At 44.0% G+C, this 21415-nt stretch overlaps 1 protein-coding gene across 4 annotated transcripts in view; it reads right to left on the bottom strand.

Annotated features, from left to right (window-relative positions):
- Tmem108 (transmembrane protein 108) overlaps positions 1-21415 on the bottom strand; it is a 356822-nt gene that overhangs the window by 147889 nt on the left and 187518 nt on the right. For 2 of the 4 annotated variants that reach the window (XM_045136942.1, XM_045136941.1), the window contains exon 3: positions 16483-16564. In XM_045136942.1, coding sequence (XP_044992877.1) covers positions 16483-16522 — 40 coding nt within the window. In that variant the 5' untranslated portion in view covers positions 16523-16564. Of the gene's footprint in view, positions 1-16482; positions 16569-21415 lie in introns of all 4 variants that reach the window. The other 2 variants (XM_045136943.1, XM_045136944.1) reach the window with 1 other exon arrangement.

The raw sequence follows: 21415 nt of genomic DNA, 5'->3' as shown, positions 1-21415 counted from the left end.
AGAAAACTAACCTGACTGCAGACAAGGCTTGTAATGAAGTCCCAGTCATGACGTCCACAGGGGTCTGGGAAACTCAGCCTTAATCTCTGAAGGCAAAGCAAGCTCAGTTGTAAATTCTGAGCTCAGGCAATATCCAAAGCTTCAAGGCCAAGTTGGCCTTCCTGTTACCATTCTAGAAGAGCCACCTGTGGAGTGTGGGCCTTCACTGCTGAGGGCTGGTGGGAAATAGAATCCAGCTCCTTTGGGGGAGGATATCGGTAGGAACATAGCAGGTAATGGTGAGGTCTGACAGCGGGTTTCTAATATCTACAAAAAACAGGGGTGAAGAATGGAGAAACTGAGGCAGGGGATGAAGGAGTGGCACCTTATATGTCACCTGACCTGTTAAGGGCTTGAGAAGGATCAGGACACATGGAGGGGGCTGCTTCTAGGACCATGGAGGTGACAGTAAACAGCTCACAATCTTTCCTGCTTATGACAGCGCAGACTCTAGTTTTCTCTAGAACCTCCTCAAACACTTTTCTCTAATTGACCATGATGTGGCAGAAACAGTTTAAGAATGCGCATTCTCTGTCCTTCATTGTGCTGATGTGGTTCAACAGTTTGCCAAGTTTATTTACTTTCTCCATTCCTTGTCACCCTCTGACACACGGGGCTGGGGGGAGGGCATTGTCCTATTATTGGCTTTCTCTTACCACATCAGCTTGAGTAAGTTCCGTGATGAGACAGACTATCAGACTCAACACAGGTCACTAATGCTTCTCTTGGCATCTGAATGAGATGGCATAGTTATTCATCCTTCCCATGTGGTCTTTCCCACATCTGTCTTCCAGGCCTAAGTGGTACCCAGAATCAACTGGACGAGGAAGAGGACCAGCAACAACCTGAAACCTCTCCCATTATCTGGTAGATCCCTCAGCAACCACACAAAGGCAGGAGCTTCACTCAGCAGTGAGGGCACGGCCTCTACTGAGAGCTGGATGAAGAGAAGTTTAGTTTAAGAAACAATCAAGTGGATGTTATGTCAGGAGCCAGATGTCTTCTTCCATCCCTTTTCACGGTTGCTATAATAAGCTAAGACTTCTAAAAATACAGCCATAAGGATGGCACCACCAGCGTGTGCAAACCAAAAAGAAAACGAATAATAATGAGGTGAGGTAAGATACAGATTCATCAGTTAACAAAGGGAATGGCCCAATGCCCTTGGGTTGCAACAATTATTTCCCAAATACTGCCTTAGCTAATATCAATTTTCAAAGCCAATACCTCTACCCTGATACTCCTTATTTTCTCAAACAGATTGGGATGAGGGTGGGGGACAAAAAGACTGACTATAAAAAGCGTGAAAAGGAGATGAAGCACATTGCCAGGGGACAGCTGGAGGAGTTCACCTGCTACAGCTGCCAACGCGATAAGAAGCAAACCAATTAGATGGCACCATGGTCTTCAGGGGATCGTGGTCTCTAGCGGCAGGAGCTGTGACTTGGGAGAGATCTGGGAGACTGTGGGATTCTAGAAAGAGACATTGGGCCTGGAGTAAGAAGATGTGGATCCAAGTTTCTAGTTTTGTGGCCTTGGGCATACACTTGGTTTTCTGGCTTATATTTCTCTTTTCTCTCCTCTTTCCTACCCCTTCCCTCTCCTCCATTCTTCCCTCCACCTTCTCCTCCATCCCCAACTCTGTTAGCCTGAGATAACACTTGGCTTTTGGGGGCTTGCACTTCCCTCTCTTTCTCCTTTTGTCCCTTCCTCGCTTCCTTCACACCTCCTTTCTCTCTCTTTCTGTCACTCCCTCTCTCTCTCTCCACCTTTCTCTTTCTCCCTCTTCAGGGTTCCAGGTAGCCCTGGACAGCCTTGAACCCACTATGTAGCTGATGAATGCCTTGAACTCCGGATCCTCCTATCTTCATCTCTTCCATGACTGGTTTACACTTGGCTTGCATTTCCTTAACAGAACATGGTGCTAAACTGATGTCTGTCACCAGGGCTATCAGGAGAGTCAGTGGTGTCCTGGGTGAGAAATAACTCTGATTGTGAGAGGCTTGCCAGTTTCCATGCTGGTTTGGGAGAATAATTCTTTTCTTCTTCCAAGTTAGACAATTAAAACATACAGAGAGGAGCCAGCAAGCGAATCAACATGTGTCCTTTTTCACCAGTTTGGACTTAAGGACCACCTTGATGGATGGCTTCCTACCACATCCTATAAAGTTCTATCTTCTTTTTCTTTCATCTTCTGTACCTGTCCTTGTGATTATAAGCTTGTGGAGAGCAGAGATTATGTTCTGTGGCTCTTTGCATCCCTAGCGTTTTCCACAAGGCTGTCCAACAGCAGGCGTTCTCTGTGGTAAGGAATGGCAATGAATCACCTTTGTGCTTAGCTCTCTGTGGGAAGCCACACTCTCCACTGGCCCTGGAGCTCTCAGAACAGGGATTATGTGTGTGTGTGTGTGTGTGTGTGTGTGTGTGTGTGTGTGTGTGTGTGCAGTGTTAGGATCATAGTAGGGCCTCTCACACACTATGTAAGAGCTGTCCAACACAGCTACTCCCCCAGCCCTGGGCTCACCTTTTCGTTCCTCCCATCACATCTGAGTAGAGAAGATTTTTGATAAAAGCATGGTGAAAAGTGTGGTGATGGAAGCCTATAATCACATCACTTCAGAGGCAGAGGGAAAAGATCAGAAAAGAGTTCCAATGTCAGCCTTAGCTAATTACTTAGTTTCTGGCCAGTATGGTCTATACAAAATCCATCTCAAAAACAAACACCAAGCCTGGCGTAGCAGTGCATGACTATAATCTTAAACCTTGGGAGGCTGAGGCAGGAGGGCTGCCTTGAGCTACAGGCTAGCATGGTCTATACTTCATGTACCAGATCAGCCAGAATTACATAGATCTTGCCTCAGAAAAAGAAAGTGTGGGATGGGGGAGATGGCTCAGTGGATAAAGCACCTGTCAAGCAAGCATGAGTATCTGAGTTCAGATCCTCAGGCCCCATATAAGAGCTAGAAGCTGTGCAGACTTCTGTAATCCCAGCACACTTATGGAAAGACGGGAGGTAGAGACAGAATTTTCCGGAAGCTCAAGGACTAGCTAGCCTGCCAACCACAGCGGTGAACAGAGACCCCCCACTCAAAAAAGAGGGAAAGGCAAAGACTGATAGAGAAGTTCTTCTCTGACCTCCACACATAGACTGTAATAAGTGCATGCCCACACTCACACACACATATACACATCAGACACAGCCCCCCCAAACTGTGTTGAAAGATAATGGAAACAGAAAGGTACCCAATAGCCTGGTGCCACTCAGGGGCTTTAGAAAGGGAAATAAAGTTGGGCTGTTTTCTGAGGATTCCATTCATTGTTTTTAAATCCCATTCTTGATAGCTTCTTGACTGGACAAGAGGTGTCCCTGAAAGGTATTCTGACAGACCATTTAACTCAGATAAAGTTCACCGTGAAAAGCCTCAGTGTTTGTCTACTTGTTAGGCACCCAGGCTCTCTGGGCAGCTGGACATCTCAATTAGAATTAGTCTGCTAATGCCCTTAGCTGAGGAAAACTGTCACTTGATAATTAACTTAGAGCCATGACAGAAGCCTGTGACATCGATGTCTCAGAACATCACACTGACCCTTGTTCATTTCCCGAGGGACACACACATGAAACAATATTTTATTTGGAGCTGCTGGTGGACTCCAGGAGGTCGTGATCTGCAGAAGTCTTGTGAGGGGCTAGGGACGGCTAGAGTCTTCTTAAGCGCAGCTCCTCTGTGCCGAGACTCGCAGGGGGTCAGGGAAAACCACCCCTTCTATACAGAGAAGCCTGCAGTGCCTCCATGGCAGCGGTGAGAAATATGCAGCGCTGCGTAGTTCCTCTGGAGTAAGGCCTCTGCTCTGAGTGGCCCCCAGCCTTTGCTCACCGCTGGGGGATACCTTCAGAGGGCTTACTGGTCTATACATCTTTTGTGTTTGGCCCTGTGTTATTGTTTCTTTTGTGTTGCTGAGACAAAGCACCTGACCAAAACGAAGCTGGTGGGAGAACAGAGTTTATTTTGGCTTACAGTCTCGGGGGGAAGCATCGTGATTGCAGGAGAAAGACGTTAGGACAGAGGCTAGACGTAACTCTGCCACAGCAGGTGGAAAACCGCAGCAAGAGAGCCACCTAAGCTCCGGCAAGGGCGAGGCAACTGTAAGATCCCAAAGCCCACCCCAACAGCACACCTCCTTTAGCAAGTCTCCACCTCCTAAACCTCCACCTACTGGGGACAAAGCATTCAGAACACATGAGTTTATGGGGGAGGGCATGTGATTCAAATCACCACACCCTGCTTATGACACGACCTCTGTGGACATTGGGATAACCCCAAACCTGACCATCCTAAAACAAGTAAGAATAAAATAACTTGGGGTTGGGAGATGGCTCAGCGGTTAAGGCACTTGCCTGCAAAGCCAAGTAGCCCAGGTTCAAATCCCCAGTACCCACATAAAGCCAGATGCACACTGGAACATGCGTCTGGAGTTTGTCTGTAGTGGGTGCCTATCTTCTCTCTCTCTCTCTCTCTCCTTGCAAATACATAAATGAAAATACATTTTTAAAGAAGGATAACGCGACTTGGGGTTGGGAGATGGCTCAGTTGGGTAAATAGTTGCTTTACAAGCACAAGGACCTGAATTCAGTCTTCAGCACCCACGTAACAAGTAACAGAAGCCAGGCATGGTGGCATGCATGTGTAAGCCTAGTGCTTTGGAGGCAGAGATAAGCAGGTCCCCAGGGTTTGCTGGGGCTAGTCTAGCCTACTCGGTGTGCTCCAGGCCAATGACAGACTCTATTTAAAAAAAAATTAAAAAAGGTGGATGGCACCTGAGAGGAGAGAAATGGCATTCCAGATTCTCCTCTAGCCTCCATTCACATACACACACACACACAGACACACAGACACACACACACACACACACGAACCTACTCACTCACAAACACACACACACACACACACACACACACACACACACACACACGAATTAAACAACTCTCCAGGTCTTAAAGCCTTCATCAACTTATCTTAATCTACGTGCTATCTAGGAGGCAGCCAGATGGCCCAGCGTTTCTGCCTCGTGAGTTCCACGTACCGGGCTGTTTCCACACCATGTCAGGGACCGTCATAACCGACATCCGAAGCAACGGCCACCGACCCGCACAGTCACCGGCCACCTGGGGCTCCGAGCAACCGAGATGTTCCTAGTTTGACTAAGGAACTGAGGTTTTAAATTTCCCTGTTAACTAATTTAAAAAATTTAACTGGTAATGAATTCAGTAATTAGACAAAAATTAACAAAGACATACTATTCTATCTATCAGTTTTATGTTATCTAAGTGTCAAATATTTCTGGCAAAAAAGCCCCTCCGTGCTAACATTGAGATGTGCTGTAAATGTAAATTATACACGGGATTTCAAAAGTCTGGTGTGAAGAAAAAGCAAAATAGCTCAGTAACCACATTTTAATATTGATTTCATGCTGAAATGGTGACATTTTAGATGTACCAGGTTAAGTAGAATGTGCTTTTGAATTGATTTTACCCTTGTGTTTTCACTTTATGTTTTTTTCCAAATGTATCTACTAGAGAAAATTAACATGACTCACCTGACTTGTTCAACGAATCTATTGGATATTACTATACCACGATCCCTGCTTATGTAAAGCCATCTCATGTGGCATTGTGGACCTCTGTTGCCCATCTAGCTCACTCCCCTTGCAACGTCACGCTTGCTAGGGAGTCCTGTGAGCCAGGTCCTCTTGCGGACTGGAAGTTCACTGTGCTGGCTTTCAGCTGACACTTCAAAGGGACACATAAGTGACAAACAGATAAAGAGCCAAGAGAGCCATCAGGTTCCTCTGCTTGTCACGCAGAACTTAAGGGAAATGTGGCAGAGACTGAGGCATGCCATGCTGGGTGGCAAAAGACACTGCTGAGACGCAGGGACACTGGGGCTGTGACTGTTACGACAGGGGACGCACGTGCCAGGCAGCCGGCTGAAAGCCCAAGCAAGAAACAGGCTCAAGTGCTGGAGAAAGGAAATGCATGTGACTCGCACAGACATGGTGGAAGGAAAGGAGACTTAGCATGGCCCCGACTCGGGCCTGGGCCTCATCCTCTCAGCGTGGCCGCGGGTCCTTTGTCTGTACAATGGAGTGGGAGTCACTAAGGGGTCTGACTTTTGGTTACCATTTCATGACTCTTCCATATATTCCAAAGAATAAAACTCCTATTCAGCACCTGGAAAGAAGAAGGGGCACAGGGAAAGGGGCATGGAGCAGGGGGGACAAGAGACATAACAGGAGGGGCGTAGGGGCTTATGTTAAGTATACTATACATGTATGAAGATTGTCAATAAAAGTTTTGTTAATTCCTACCTGGAAGAGAGAAGAGAAGGGAAGCTGACATCATGGTCACAGATGTCCACTACCAGCTGCATACCTGATGCTCTCCCCTCTTCTGCTGACTTCCTTGTCTTAAAGGAAGTGACAATTAGCCATCTCCGGCCCACGTGGCAAAGAGTCAACTTCTGAAACCCTTACTGGACACATGAGGATCTGTGTCCACACGACTTCCTTACAGGAACATTTGGATGTCCTGTATAACTGTTTCCCTCCTTCCTCTATAATTATACTTCAACTTGCCTTAGAAGTCTATAAACAAAGTTCTAGCATTCAGAATTTTATGGTTTGGAGATATGTGTGTACTGGAGGAATTTTGGATTTGGAGACTGGCAGTGATTCTGAATGCTCGCCTACCATGTGTGAGGCCCTTGGTTCAGTCTCCAGCACTGCAAATAATAATGATAACAACAACGACGGTGACAGCTGAGTATGTAGCTCAGTGACAGCATGCTTGCCTGGCATGTGTAAGGTCCTCAGTTCAGTCCCAAGAATGACCAAAAAAAAAAAAAAAAAGCCTGTTTTCATCTATGAGGCAATCATACCAGAGGCCACATTCACATTTGTAAGAGCTACATCTCCAGGGAAAGAATAAAAGATTTGGTCACACTCATTTATCACCATAATTTAATAATGCAAAATAGAAGCCCATGGGCCTTTGTATCCACTGGCAGTTTCAGTGACATCTCTGACCAAGCAGAGGCAGCAGTCTGCTTAAACACCAACGCCTCACCAGCCACTCCCAGCACTCAGGTGCAGCTCCCAGCTGCATGAGGAGAGGGAGAGAGAGAAAGACAGACAGACCAAGGGCCTAGCTGTGATAGAGCAAACTTCATTTTATAATCAGGGAAATACGAGAAGGGGGAGGTGATAGTAAATGGTGAGAAGCATTGTCTAGAACTCATGGCACTATTCCAAATGTTCATCATGCATTGAATATATTACAAGTATTAACATGCAAATCACAGGCTGTAAGCGAATAGTGTCTGGCACACTCTCCCCTGCTGTAGCAGTTACCTTCTCATTGCTGGGACAAAACATCTGGCCTGAAGCAGCTTATGGATAAGAAAGGGTTTCTACCAGGGAAGTGTCGTCATGGCAGGGAAAGCGTGGCAGGGGCAGGAGCAGAGAGCCAGACATCATGTCACATCTCCACATCAGCAGAGAGGAAGCAGAGAAAGCAAGCTCACTGAGTGCAATGCCCCAACAGATATGCCTCCTCCAACAAGGCTCCACCAGCTAGGGATTAAGTATGAGGCTTAAATCACAGACACATGAAGCTATGGGAGACATTTTATAATGTCAGGCAACTACAATTCCCTTAACTGGTGACCAGCGTATCTAGAAAAATAAAACTCCAGCTCTGTCACTGCAATAGGGTCAAGTGAAAGATGTGACCTTTATTCTTATCAGAGCTCACAAAAGCGACCGGGTCAAAGGAGCTGGCTTGATACTTCATTACTGCTGGGCTCTCTGCCCTTCCTAAGATCACTCCCGCAGGGGCCCTGTGGGGTTTTGCATGGGAACCTTTTCTAACAAGTCACCTCCAGGACTCTTTCTCTTAGGAGTCATGTCTGTATCAAGGTAGATGTCCAGCCTGTGACAATTGCCAAGACAGAGATGAATATCCTGGACACTGTGAGGCCAGTTTAGGAGTAAAATATGGGACATTTTTTCCTCCTGGGAAATTTGTATAGCTCACTTATTTATGTAAATTGTTGTGTTCTATTTGTTAGCTCAATTATTTTATATTTACTACAGGTCAAAATTACAACAAAGATATATCAATGAAATGATGTGACTGTATTTGTGTGAGCCTCCCTTTCCTCTAAGAATTCTCCTGTATCATAGAGAGAACTGTGGAGATGTGACTGTCTGTGTGTTTGGAAAAGAACACCTCTTAGCCACTTGGCTTCCCTTTAAGCTGGCACTCCCTCAGAGTGCCTCAAGAAGACCTCTAGGAGAGCCGCTGAAATCTTAGCCATTACTATGTCTGGAAATACCTCAGTCCAGAGCTTCCAGCAGTTCCCTCCCATTCATCTCCTACGACAACGCTGGAAGCAGAGGTATGACCCAGCGGGTACCTAGCACATGATACTATTTGGGTGACCCATGGAAACCTTGCTTCTCTGCCCTTTGGGGAAAGTGGACACAGTCCCATGAGTTCATGTCATCCACATGATTCAAAACGGTTGTAGTTTTTCACCTCAGAGCACTTGGGGCTCTCTTCTGAGCCTCTGTGAAGTTGATTAGCCAGCACCACAGCGGCGTCTAGAGGCTGAGTTCTGCCCTGCGAGAAGATGCTTGTGTGACTCAGAGAGAACATCTCAAGACAGTCAAAGCTCTTGTGCTCAGTGCTAACCAGCTGTACTCATGGCAGCATAGACGCTTCTCATTTCTGCCTCTTCTCATCAAGCATGCTGCCAGCATCAGAACTCATTAGCAAAGGCAGGGGGCAGACCCTCTGTACCAGAGAGGTGAGTGTGCCTGAGGAGCATACCTAGAGCTATTCCCACACCGGGCTCACCATCAACATATATCTCACATCCTCTAAAACATACAGCCAACAGTACGCAGTGCCCACAGAACCTTGCTGGGAGCTTATAAACCAGCTATCCTTGCTCTTTTTATTGGTTTGTTTGAGACAGGGACATGCTATGTAACCTAGGCTGGCCTCAAACTCAGTTGTTATCTCTTGGTCTCCTGAGTCCTGGACATGTGCCCTCATGCCCAGAAATCTTTTTTTTTTTTTTAAGGGATTTAAAAAAAAATTTCCGTGGGGGGGGGAAGAGGGAGAGAATGGGCATGCCAGGGCCTCCACCTGCCGCAGATGAACTCCATACTCATGCACTACCTTGTACATCTGACTTATATGGGTCCTAGGGAATTAAACCTGGGTCCTTTGGCTTTGCAGGCAAGTACCTTAACCTCTAAGCTATTTCTCCAGCCTCAGTGATTTTTAAAACACTGTTTCTCTTGCCCTTGCTTTGCTCAAACTTCTCTCCAAAGCTACATAAGCTCTCTGGGTCCATGAAGGACCTACCCTTGACTGATACCCCCCACTCATTGAGTTCTTTCTTTGCAAGGGCCACTCTGTTGTTAAATGCTCCATAAACTTCCAACAAGTCTATGAAGCATAGCAATGTCACAGTGCAGTCAGTTGATGGGTGACCTTCTAGAAGATGTGTCCACACCATAACCTTGGATGCTGTGTGAGCTTATTTGCAAAAGGGTTTTTGCAGATATAATTTAGCTAAGGGTTTTTAGATGAGAATATGCCAGATTATCCAAGTGAGCCTTAAATCCAGAGGCAGGTATCCTTAGAAGAAATGGAGGAGAGACTCCTGGCAAAGGGGGATGGGAGGCCATGTGGTGATGCATGCTGGACATATAATGATATGAAGGCAAAGGATGCCCACAGCCACCAGAAGTATCAAGGAAAGTTTTTCCCAGCACTGTGGAAAATGAGGCAGAAAGATGGCAAGTTCAATGTCTCCCTGAGCTAAAGAGTGATTTCAAGACCTCTGGGTAATTTAGTGAAACCCTGTCTCAAAATTAAAAAAAAAAAAAAAAGACCGGGCTGGAGAGATGGCTTAGTGGTTAAGTGCTTGCCTGTGAAGCCTAAGGACCCCGGTTCGAGGCTCGGTTCCCCAGGTCCCACGTTAGCCAGATGCACAAGGGGGCGCACGCGTCTGGAGTTCGTTTGCAGAGTCTGGAAGCCCTGGTGCGCCCATTCTCTCTCTCCCTCTATCTGTCTTTATCTCTGTGTCTGTCGCTCTCAAATAAATAAATAAAAAATTTAAAAAAAAGACCAACTATTTATACATATGGAAAGAGCTGAGGATGTAATTCAGTGGTATGGCATCTCCTTAGCATGTGTATAACCCTCGATTCAATCCTGGGTGTTCTCTCTCTTTCTCTCTCTCTCTCTCTCTCTCTCTCACACACACACACACACACACATACACGTACATGATTTTCCCTCAGAAGGAATGTGACACTCCAACACCTTAAGTATGGCCTTTAGGTTTCCAGAACTGAAACTAAAAAAAAAAAAAAAAAAAAAAAGCTGCTGTTTTAAGCCACATAATTAATGGTAATTTGCTACATTATCCATGGGAAAGCAATACACACCCTCATTTTACAGAAGAGGAAATTAATAAAGGTTCCCAGGAGGAGAGACCAGACCAGACACAGCTCCCATTATTCCCTGAGTGATGTTCTGACCACGGACCAGCCCCTGGAGGACAGAGGCTGACGAACTTGCAAGGGGAAGAGGAACAAGAGGGGCGGGGCTGCCAATGGCAGTGCCTCAGAGAAGGGGAAGGGACATGGAGGAACAGTCGAGAGAGAGAGAGAGAGAGAGAGAGAGAGAGAGAGGTGTGTGTGTAGAATGGGTGGAAAGTCTGCCGAGGCACCGTGCCTTAGGTCTGGGGTGGGGGGTGGGTTCTTCTGGTTTGAAGAACCTCCAGTGTCCATCACATTTGTAAAGCCAATGATGAACGTTTCAGAAAACTTCCAGATATTTATTATATACTAATACAGACGTTGATAAAAACTTCTTTCAGCCTTTGACCTTGTTCTGCCAAACAAGACGATGTACCCTCGGGGAAGACCAATTCACGAGCCTTGTGCAGGCTAGTGAGGCTCATGGAGACTATTTTTCATGTTTCTTTGAAGTGGAATTAGCTCAGCCCATAAGTGACTTGTTATTTATAAAGCAACAGCCCGCATTTGGAAGGCATTTTACACCATGTGAGTGTTTTCGTACCTTTCTCATTTACCTTCCACGAACCTCCCATATTCATCACCAGGGTACTATAGCTGAGGAATTACTCCATGAAGGCACATAACTAGTAAGAGAAGAAGGGAGCTCAGAGTGTATCCATTCATCCACGCACCACACTCTCTCCCACCATACGCTTCTGTAAGAGTGTATCAGTTACCTTTCCATTGCTGAGGAAAGTATCTGAGAAACCAGTTCATGGGAGGAAGCGTTTATCTCAGCTTGCAGTTCCAGGTTACAGTCCATCACGGAGGGACAGGAATGGTGGCAGGGGCTTGAGGCAGCGGGTCACATGCAGTCCACAGTGAGGAAGCAGAGAGATGACTGCTGCTCAGACAGCTTTCTCCTTTTTATATAGTCCATGAAGCTGGCCATGGAATGGGGCCACATACAGTTAAGTGGGGGAGTTCGTGTCGCCTCAATTAACCTAAAGAAGATGACCCCTCACAGGCCTGTCAAGAGGCCAACCTCATCTAGATAATCCCTCACAGGTGATTCAAGGACCAGTCAAGTTGGCAATCAACAAAAACCAACACAGGCTTTCTCTTATTAACAGCTAACATTTAAATTTGTATAAGGCAACAGTTCTCTTTTTATAGATACTCTCTTCCACCCTTGTAATGGAAATGTACACAAAGTCATAAAGGTTTTTTCTTTTAATATTCAATTCTCTAGTTTTCACTGGCATTATTCACAATGAGAATGTTTTATTAAAGTTTTGTCTTATCTGAAAAAGGGGATTGTTGACTTATGCAAATTAAAAAAAATTACACCGTACAACGTAAAATGCATTAAGTCAATATGACTGGTCACATTTGAAAGAGCTACTTCCTCAAATCTTGTGGTGAATAACTTCAGAGCTACACAGACATGTTCTCCCTAGAATATCTGTTCATAATGGGGGCAGGGGAATCCAGCTTCCAACGCTGATTCACTTATTGTTAACATTTTGCATACTGATCATATTGCCATCAGGTTGTACCCTTAGGTTCCCTCTCCTCCGTCCCCATTCCACCGCAGGTCCTCCTCAGTGGGTCTGTGGGTAGTCACCGTGAGGGTCATGAGCGCAGCAGTGAGTCTATGTGTGGGGACAGTGCCTCAGCATGTTCCTCACTCTGTCAACCTCCAGTTCTTGATTTGCAAAAACGAAACAAATCAAAACAAAATACCCCAAACACCCTGCCCAAAGTGAGAGAGAAATATTCTTATAAAATCAAGTTCTAGGGGCTGGGGGATGGCTCAGCAGCTAAGAATGCTTTCCATACAAGCATGAAGACCTAATCCTCTGGCACCCATGTAAAAATCTGGCACGGACATGCATGCCTTTGGCCCCAGTCCTGTGACAGGCAAGACAGGAGAATCACCAGAACTCGCTGGTCACCTCGACTGACGGGAATGAACCAGCTCCATGTTCAGAGAGACACTGGCCTCAGGGGCACAATGTGGATGGGCAATAGAAGAGGACACCCAGTGTTCTTGTCTCCACACTGCACACGGGACACTCATGCACACATACATACGTGCACACATTCTATACACACATGCCCCCCCCAAATCACATCACATTCTGAAGTTGTAGATAAGCAAGGTCTTATTGTGTTTTATCTTTGCTTTATACCCCTAGCAGCCCACTCTTCATGCCTTTCTCACTATTTTTGTTCTGTATGTGTATTTGCAAATAATGCACATGTATGTATATATGTTCACATGTGTGGTGGTTTGGTTCAGGTGTCCCCCATAAACTTAGGTGTTCTGAATGCTAGGTTCCCAGCTGATGGAGATTTGGGAATTAACGCCTCCTGGAGGTGGTGTATTGTTGGGGGCGGGCTTATGGGTGTTACAGCAAGTTTCTCCATGCCAGTGTGCGCCACACTCTCCTTTTGCTATTGTACATCTTATGTTTGCCAGGAGGTGATGTCCACCCTCTGCTCATGCCATCGTTTCCCCCTGCCATCGTGGAGCTTCCTCTCTAGCCTGTCAGCCAAAATAAACCTCTTTTTCCCAGAAGCTGCTCTTAGTTGGGTGATTTCTACCAGCAATGCGAACCTGACTGCAGCAACATGCGTGCAGGTGTTGTCCTTAGTTTTGGTTAACCTTTTCCTTTCTCTTCTTGCCCTAGGCATGTGCTGGGACTACAGAGAGCTAACACGACAGCAATGTCCCGCTCTATGTGGGTCCTGAACTCAGGTACTCAGGCTTGCATGACAGACACTTTTCATCCACTGAGTCATCTCCCTAGCTATTCTTTTCTTTTCTTTCTTACTTTATGTGTGTGAGACATGTATGCGTGCATATATGCTTCTTCAAGGCTTTGTATCAGCTTCACGATTCATCAGAATCTGAAGAAACTCAAATTTGTCATGGGAGAAGCCTTCAAGGAGGAAATGCTGGGTCAGCCTCAGATGCTCCAGCCCCTCACCGTTAAGAGTCATTTCAGCCCAGGTCCCAGACATAGTATAGCAGAGACAGTAGTGTGCCCAGCCCTGTCCAAACTGAATTCACAAGCACACACATACTGCTATTGCTTTAAGCCATGCAGTTTTGGAGCAGTGTGTTATGAACAATACTCGGAATAGACAGAGTGAGTAGGCCAGAGCTCCCCATTCCTTCTCCACCTCCTAGGTCCCTGGTCCCGGTACCCCTGCTCCTGGCTTGGGGTGTCCTGGACCCTGCAAGTGCGCTGCAGAAGCAGGCCTTTTGCTCTGCCTTCCTGACCGACCTGTCCTTGAGTCCCCAGCTCTGGAGGGTGGGCACACAGAAAGGTAGTGAGATCTGAGGAGACAAACCACCCCTCACAGCTCAGCCCCGGCCCAGGTGAAAGCACTCAGGATCTGGGGAGACAAAGAAGAGTGCTGCTTCCATGTGAACCTGACAATCAAGTGCCAGGGTGCAGGAGACAGACAGATGCTCAACACCGACCAAAGCAGAGATCCAGAGGCTCCTAAGAGCTCACCACTGAAGTAGACTTAAAAGCCACTCAACAAGGCTCAGGGAATTTTGTAGAAGAGTGGGTGGAAAGATTGTAAGAGCTACAGGTTGAGACGTCATACTCAGAAGTATTCCATCCCTCCAATCTCTGAGTGCTGTTGCCACAGTGAATAACCTACAACCCCATGGGGAATACCAGCAACCCTACGAAGGAGGGCCCCCTGTGGAAGGGGGCAAAGAGGAGGGAAAAGATGGTACCAACACAGGATGTATCCATACAAAGTATGTTCTTAATAAAAAAAGCAATTGGGGGCTGGAGGGATGGCTTAGCAGTTATGGCTTTTTTTGCCTGCAAAGCCACAGGACCCAGGTTCTATTTCCCAGGACCCACGTTAGCCAGATGCATAAGGGGGCACATGCATCTGGAGTTCGTTTGCAGTGGCTGGCGGCCCTGGCATGCCCATTCTCCCTCTCTCTCTCTTTCCCTCTTTTTCTGTCAAATAAATAGATAAAATAAAATAATATTTTAAAAACGTAATTGAATAATCAGTCAAGTGTCGTGCCCAAATTAAACACAAAGCTGAATGACATATGACAACATGTTAACCTTGTCTTGCCTCTTTAGTTTTCAAGTCTACATTAGACATGGCAGAAACATTTTCTGTGTGGACAACGTTAACAGAGGCATAACTTAAGAACGGTTACCGATGACATATATATGATGCTATGTATCCATGCATACTGATCATCAAGGTGGTTCAGTGAGGGTTATGACAGACCTCCTAACCAGTGAAGAGCTATGCAGTCTGTGCCACTTGTATATCTCAGCAAGCTTTGCAAACAATATGTCGAGACATCATTGGTTTGTATAGCTGTCCAGTCCAGGTAATGTCTGAAACACCTTTGGTTTTCATAGCTGCTTATTTGGGAGGATGGACATTGTATAGCACCAGACCAGTCTCTGAACTCTAGAACCATCTATTCAATGTCTTTTGGTATATGTGGCATTCAATAATATGCAAACTTGGTGCACACAGTCACCCATAGGTGATTCAACAAATACTTGCCACTTCCTAAGTTTACTATGCTGTTTTTTCATTTTTTCATTTCTTTTTTTTCCTTCTGCAAAGCCTGCCTCCCTTTCTCTGACTGTGTGTGTGTGTGTGTGCGCGCGCACACACACACACACACACACACACACTATTCTATTTATCCTTCAAATGTCCTCTTTCCCATCAGGGCAGAGTTAATCATTTCTTGATGACATTGCTTCTTCAATCTCTAAAACCTTTTCTTGAACAAATAAGCTTATCATTAAAAAAAAAAAAAGCAACAAACTCACAATCCTGTAACACACAGAAAAAGAGCAGGAGAGAGCCCCCGGAAAGCTTGGCACCTTTCCACTAGGCTGAAATAGCTTGATGTGATCTGTGTTTCTGGGATTAGAATTCAGCAAAATAAATGAGTCAATTAAAATACTCAGCTAGAATGCTGTGTGTAGATACAGTGCTTTGCACTGGGGTGACAACAATGCCCCCTGAATTACTGAACCCCGGGGGCTGCCCGCCAAGTGATTTGCATCTCAAGCTCTTTCATTTTCTACATTTAATTTCATCAGCAAAAGTTGACAGGCACTGGAAGAGGTCCTCCGCCTGCCTCAGTAAGAATTAGAAAAAAACACAATGAGCTCCACGGTTTCCAGCGCAGTAGCTTTGGAGTGACCCAGATGGCCAATGTGTGGTGTTCTAAGTGGGCGGGTCAAGGGATCCAAACCACTAGTTGGTTGAGGTCTTTCCACTTACCCAGTAGCAATTCCCATCCTAAAGGCTGTATCATCTCTCACAGCAACATTGTGGCCCAATCCCCAAAGTAAAGAGCAACATACGTAAAGTCAGAATCAAGTGTTCACTATTCTACCACAAAACGGAGAAACCACGTCTTTATGCTCACTATTTGAAAATCAGACATAACTCTAGCCAAAGTCTGCATAGTCACTGAAAGGAAACAGGCTCTCTGTGACAAAATCCAGAAAAGCCAATCTATCATTTCCACAAGACCTTATATTCCACTACAAAACCAGCAGCAATGATGCTTTTGACATGCATATCACATTAACTTTGCTAAACAGCTCATGTTAGAATTACTGTAATGGAGTCTACCATACAATTGATGCCCAAGACATGAGAATGACTCAGTGTATCACAGTTTAGCCAGTGGAAGAGGGAAGATTTACTGTCTTTTCTCACTGACCCAATGCTGGTCTTCCTTCAGGAAGTTTTGGGCATTCGGCAAATGACCAATGTCATGTTGCAATAGGAATAAATGCAGTATGAACTTACTTAACAGTTGGCAATAGAGGGCCTGGAAACTTCTCTTCATGGTATCATCTGGTCCTGCGGATCCTCCAGTTTATTCATGATTCTGTCTAGGAAAAGGGGAGGAGAGAGTGTTACATCCAGGGGGCAACTGTGTTGTTATTTGAAATCCCACTCAACATGAGTATGGTTACAAAGCCTAAACTATTTGTCTTTAAAATAGAAGAACAATCTTAAAAAATAGTTTATTTTACACTGATATTTCCCTCATGAACATAGAACCAAAAATTCTCAACAAAATACTGGCAAACAGAATACAAGAATATATCAAAAAGATCACTCACCCTGACCAAGTAGGCTTCATTTTAGAAATGCAGAGATGGTTCAACATATGCAAATCAATACATAAATGGACTCAAGGACAAAAATCACATGATCATCTCAATAGATGCAGAAAAGGCATTTGACAAAATCCAACACCCCTTAATGGAAAAAGTCATAAAGAAACTGAGAATAGAAGGAACATATCTCAATATAATAAAGGCTATATTATGACAAACCAACATAATACTAAATGGGGAACAACTTGAAGCTTTTACATTAAAGTCAGGAACAAGACAAGAGTGTGCACTCTCCTCACTTTTATTTAATATAGCACTGGAAATCTTAGCTATAGCAATAAGGCAAGAAACACACATAAAAAGGATGCAAGTTGGAAAGGAAGAGATCAAATTATCATTATTTGTAGACTATACAATTCCATATTTATAGGACTCTAAAGACTCTGACAGCAAACTGTTAGAACTGGTAAACACTTTTAGCAACATAGCAGGATACAAAATTAACACACAAAAATCGGTAGCCTTCCTATATGCTAACAATAAACATGCTGAGGATGAAATCTGGGAAACACTCCCATTCACAATTGCCTCTAAAAAAAGTACCTTGGTGGTTAAGTGTTTGCCTGTGAAGCCTAAGGACCCCAGTTCAAGGCTTGATTCCCTAGGACCCACATAAGCCAGATGCACAAGATGGCACATGCATCTGGAGTTTGTTTTCAGTGGCTGGAGGCCCTGGTGTGCTCATTTTCTATCTATTTTCCTCTTTCTCTGTCTGTCACTCTCAAATTAAAAAAAAAAAAAAGTACTTTGGAATAAACCTAACCAAGGAAGTGAAGGATCTCTACAATGAAAACTTTAAAACACCCAATATAGAAATTGCAGAAGACACTAGGAAATGGAAAGACATCCCATATTCTTGTATTGGAAGAATCAATACTGTGAAAAATGTCAATCTTACCAAAAGCAATCTACATATTTAATGCAATCCCCATCAAAATACCAATGGCATGCTTCATCAAAATAGAAAAAAATAACTCGAAAATTCATTCGGAAGCACAAAAAAAGAAAAACTTCAAATAGCCAAAATAATGTGGAACAACAAAAATAAGGTTGGCAGTGTTGCCATATATGGTTTTAAGCTGTACTACGGTGCCATGGTAACAAAAGGAAGATGGCACTGGCACAAAAACAGACATGTACATCAGCGGAACAGAGCAGAGGACCTAGATATAAAATCAGGTAGCTACAGCCATCTTATTTTTGACAAAAATGCCAAAAATATTTGTTGGAGAAAAGACAGTATCTTTAACAAATGGTGCTAGGAAAACTGGATACCTACATGTAGAAAGATGAAAATAGATCCTTATCTCTCTCCAGGCATAAGAATCGAGCCCAAATGCATCAAAGACCTTAATATCAGACCCGATACTCTGAAACTGCTAGAGGAAGAAGTAGGGGAAACCCTTCAACATATTGGCATAGGCAACAACTTGCTGAATATAACTCTAGGTGCTCAGGAAATAAAACCACTAACCAAGCACTGGGACCTCATAAAATTAAAAAGCTTTTGTACAGCAAAGGACACTGTGAATAGAGCAAAGAGGCAACCTAGAGAATGGGAGAAAATCTTTGCCTATTATACATCTGACAGAGGATTAATATTCAGGATATACAAAGAACTCCAAAACTAAATAATAAGAAAGCAAAAAACCCAATTAAATAATGGGCTATGGAACTAAGTAGAGAATTCTTAAGAAAAGGAATACAGATAGTATATAAACATCTAAAAATGTTCTAAATCCTTAGCCATCAGGGAAATGCAAATTAAAACTACTTTGATATTCCATCTCACTCTTTTCAGAATGGCTATCATCAAGAAAACAATGACCATAAATGCTGTCAAGGATGTAGAAAAAGAGGAACCCTTCTTCACTGTTGGTGGGAATATAAACTTGTATGTCCATTGTGGAAATCAGTGTGGAGATTCCTGAGACAGCTAAAAATAGATTTACCGTATGATCCATCTATAGCACTCTTAGGCAAATATCCCAAGGACTCGTCTCACCACCTTAGAGATACTTGCTCATCCAAGTTTATTGCCATTCTATTCACAACAGCTGGGAAATGGAACCAGGCTAGATGCCCCTCAGCTGATGAATGGATAATGAAGGTGTGATATATTTACACAATGGAATTCTATTCAGTGATAATGAAAAATGAAATTATGAAATTTTCAGGGAAATGGATTGATCTGGAAAGGATTATACTAAGTGAGGTGGTAACCCAGGCCCAGAAAGCCAAATGCTGCATATTCTCTCTCATATGTAGATCATAGATACAAATGCTTAGATTTGGATATGAATTGGGAGTAAAAATAAGTAGCACAGGCCAGTAAGCTACAAAGGGGCTTTAAGGGAGGGAGGAGAGACAAGGACTTAGTAGATGGTATTGTATATATGTAAGTAGATGAACGCTATCTGAGGGTGGAATAGCCTAAGTAAGGACAGCAGAAGAGACTGAGGAAAGGAAGGGTGGAGAAGTGTTAATCAAAATTTAAGATGTTATGAATAAGTTATATAAAACCCTACTTTTCTGGACAATGGTGCACCCAGAAGCCATAGATTGTGACTAGAAAGTTCTGAGTGCCAAGGATTGGATACCTACCAGTGAGTTGTTGGCTAGGGAGGATGCCCCCAAAACATTACAAGCCATCACCAAGGCTCCTGGTTTCCCAACAGGAATAGATATTAAGACCCTATTGCTGAAAACCCCACATGCTTGGGCTGCAGGTCACTGAGAAAACAAGCTGAAGCTGAGCTGAAGACCTCCACCCTGTAGACCAGCTGACAGAAAGCTGAAAAAGGCTATGCTGCCCTCAGCCCTATGGGAGACAGAAGTCATCAATGGTGATTAACAACAGTAGACACTACAAGCCTTAAATTTGGCCAGCCAGGCCAATGACCCAATGGGTACAATAGTGGCATGTCTGTTGTGGGGTAAACCAATCACTCTCTAACTGGACTGGAGACCCACTCTATGGGAGGGAATACATAACTGGTACTAAAAGCCTAATCAAAAGCCTACCGTAGGGGAGGTCATGAGCCTTAGGCATGTAACACCTGCTCTTATCTGGTTAAATGCATATATTATGTCCAACAAACTGCCCAGTAAGCACTTTTCTTAATGTTTTCACCCATATATTAAATGCTACTCTCACTTTTGGGTTAGAGAAGCTTCTCTTTTCAGATGGCAGTGAGCACTGGGATAACTCAGAAGGGCCTGATAGTGCTGAGAAGAAGTGACAGAGGACTGCTCAGCACTGAAACATCTCCATCACACCCTCCAAGGCTCAGGGTTTACTACAGAAGAGGTGTCAAAAATTACGTAAGACCCAAAGGAAGGGCAGGACTCCTTACAATGCAATCTTCCAGACACAATTTGGCCTTGATATACATGACCTCACTGTGCCTAGTACTACCTACACAAGACCTTCATAATAGATGGTAAAGATGATGACATCAAAATAAAAGAGAGACTGATTGAGGGGGGAGGGGATATGATGGAGACTGAATTTGTGAAGGGGAAAATGGGATAGGGAAGGGAACTACCATGGTCTATTGTTTATAATTATGGAAGTTGTCAATAAAAGGTTTTTTTAAAAATAGATAAATATAGTAAAAGTCAAAAGTATAATAAAATATTAAAAATAAATTAATTTTTTATTATAAAAGACATTTTATTATGGAATATTTGGAAAATCATAGAAATATACTCTTGAATAAATAAGAAGCCACAAATGACCTATTATCCTGCCAATACGAGGCAATTGTCACTCAAGAGTTTGGAGTGGATCTCTCCAGCCTTTTGAATTTGCACTTCATTCAGTCTGTGCCATTTTATTTTTTATCCATTCTATTTTTTCTCCCTAGCATCAGAATCCTCTTCCTGTGTTGCTAATACTGTTTTACTACTTTTTTAAGTGGTAAATGATAGTTAAGAAGCATTTCTAGAAATGGAAACACAAGGACACAATTTAAGGGTTTTGAGACAAAGAAATTGACAAATTTCACCAGTACCCATAGATTAGAATAACTATTTGAACTACATTCTACCCAAGATGGGAAACATTATCATTTCTTTTTATGCTTACCAAGTAAATAAACAACTATCTCATCTTATTGCTTTAATTTGTGCTTTATGTACTCGTTACCAACTTATCTTAGAAATTATAAATCCAAGGCTGGAGACATGCCTTAGCTAGTAAAGTGCTTGCCAAACAAGCAGGAGGAAATGAGTTTGGAACCCCAACAACCAGTAAATGCTGGGAGGACATGGCAGCCTGCCTGTAATCCCAGCATTAGGGAGGTAGAGATAGGTAATCCTGAATCAAAATAAACTAGCTGAATTTGCAAACTCTGGGTTAAGTGAGAGACCCTGCCTCAGTAAATAAAGTGGAGCAAGACTGAGGAAGAAACTCACCGTCACCCTCTGGCCTCCACATACACACATGCGCACTCACACATACACACACATGTGCCTCCACACATACACAAAAGGGCATACACAGGTACCCATACCACACCCCCCCACATGCATACATACAAAAACTAAAATAA

The sequence above is a fragment of the Jaculus jaculus genome, chromosome 17 (genome assembly GCF_020740685.1).
Source record: "Jaculus jaculus isolate mJacJac1 chromosome 17, mJacJac1.mat.Y.cur, whole genome shotgun sequence".
NCBI classification, from domain to species: Eukaryota; Metazoa; Chordata; class Mammalia; order Rodentia; family Dipodidae; genus Jaculus; species Jaculus jaculus.
This window is presented reverse-complemented; position numbering and strand designations above follow the sequence as displayed.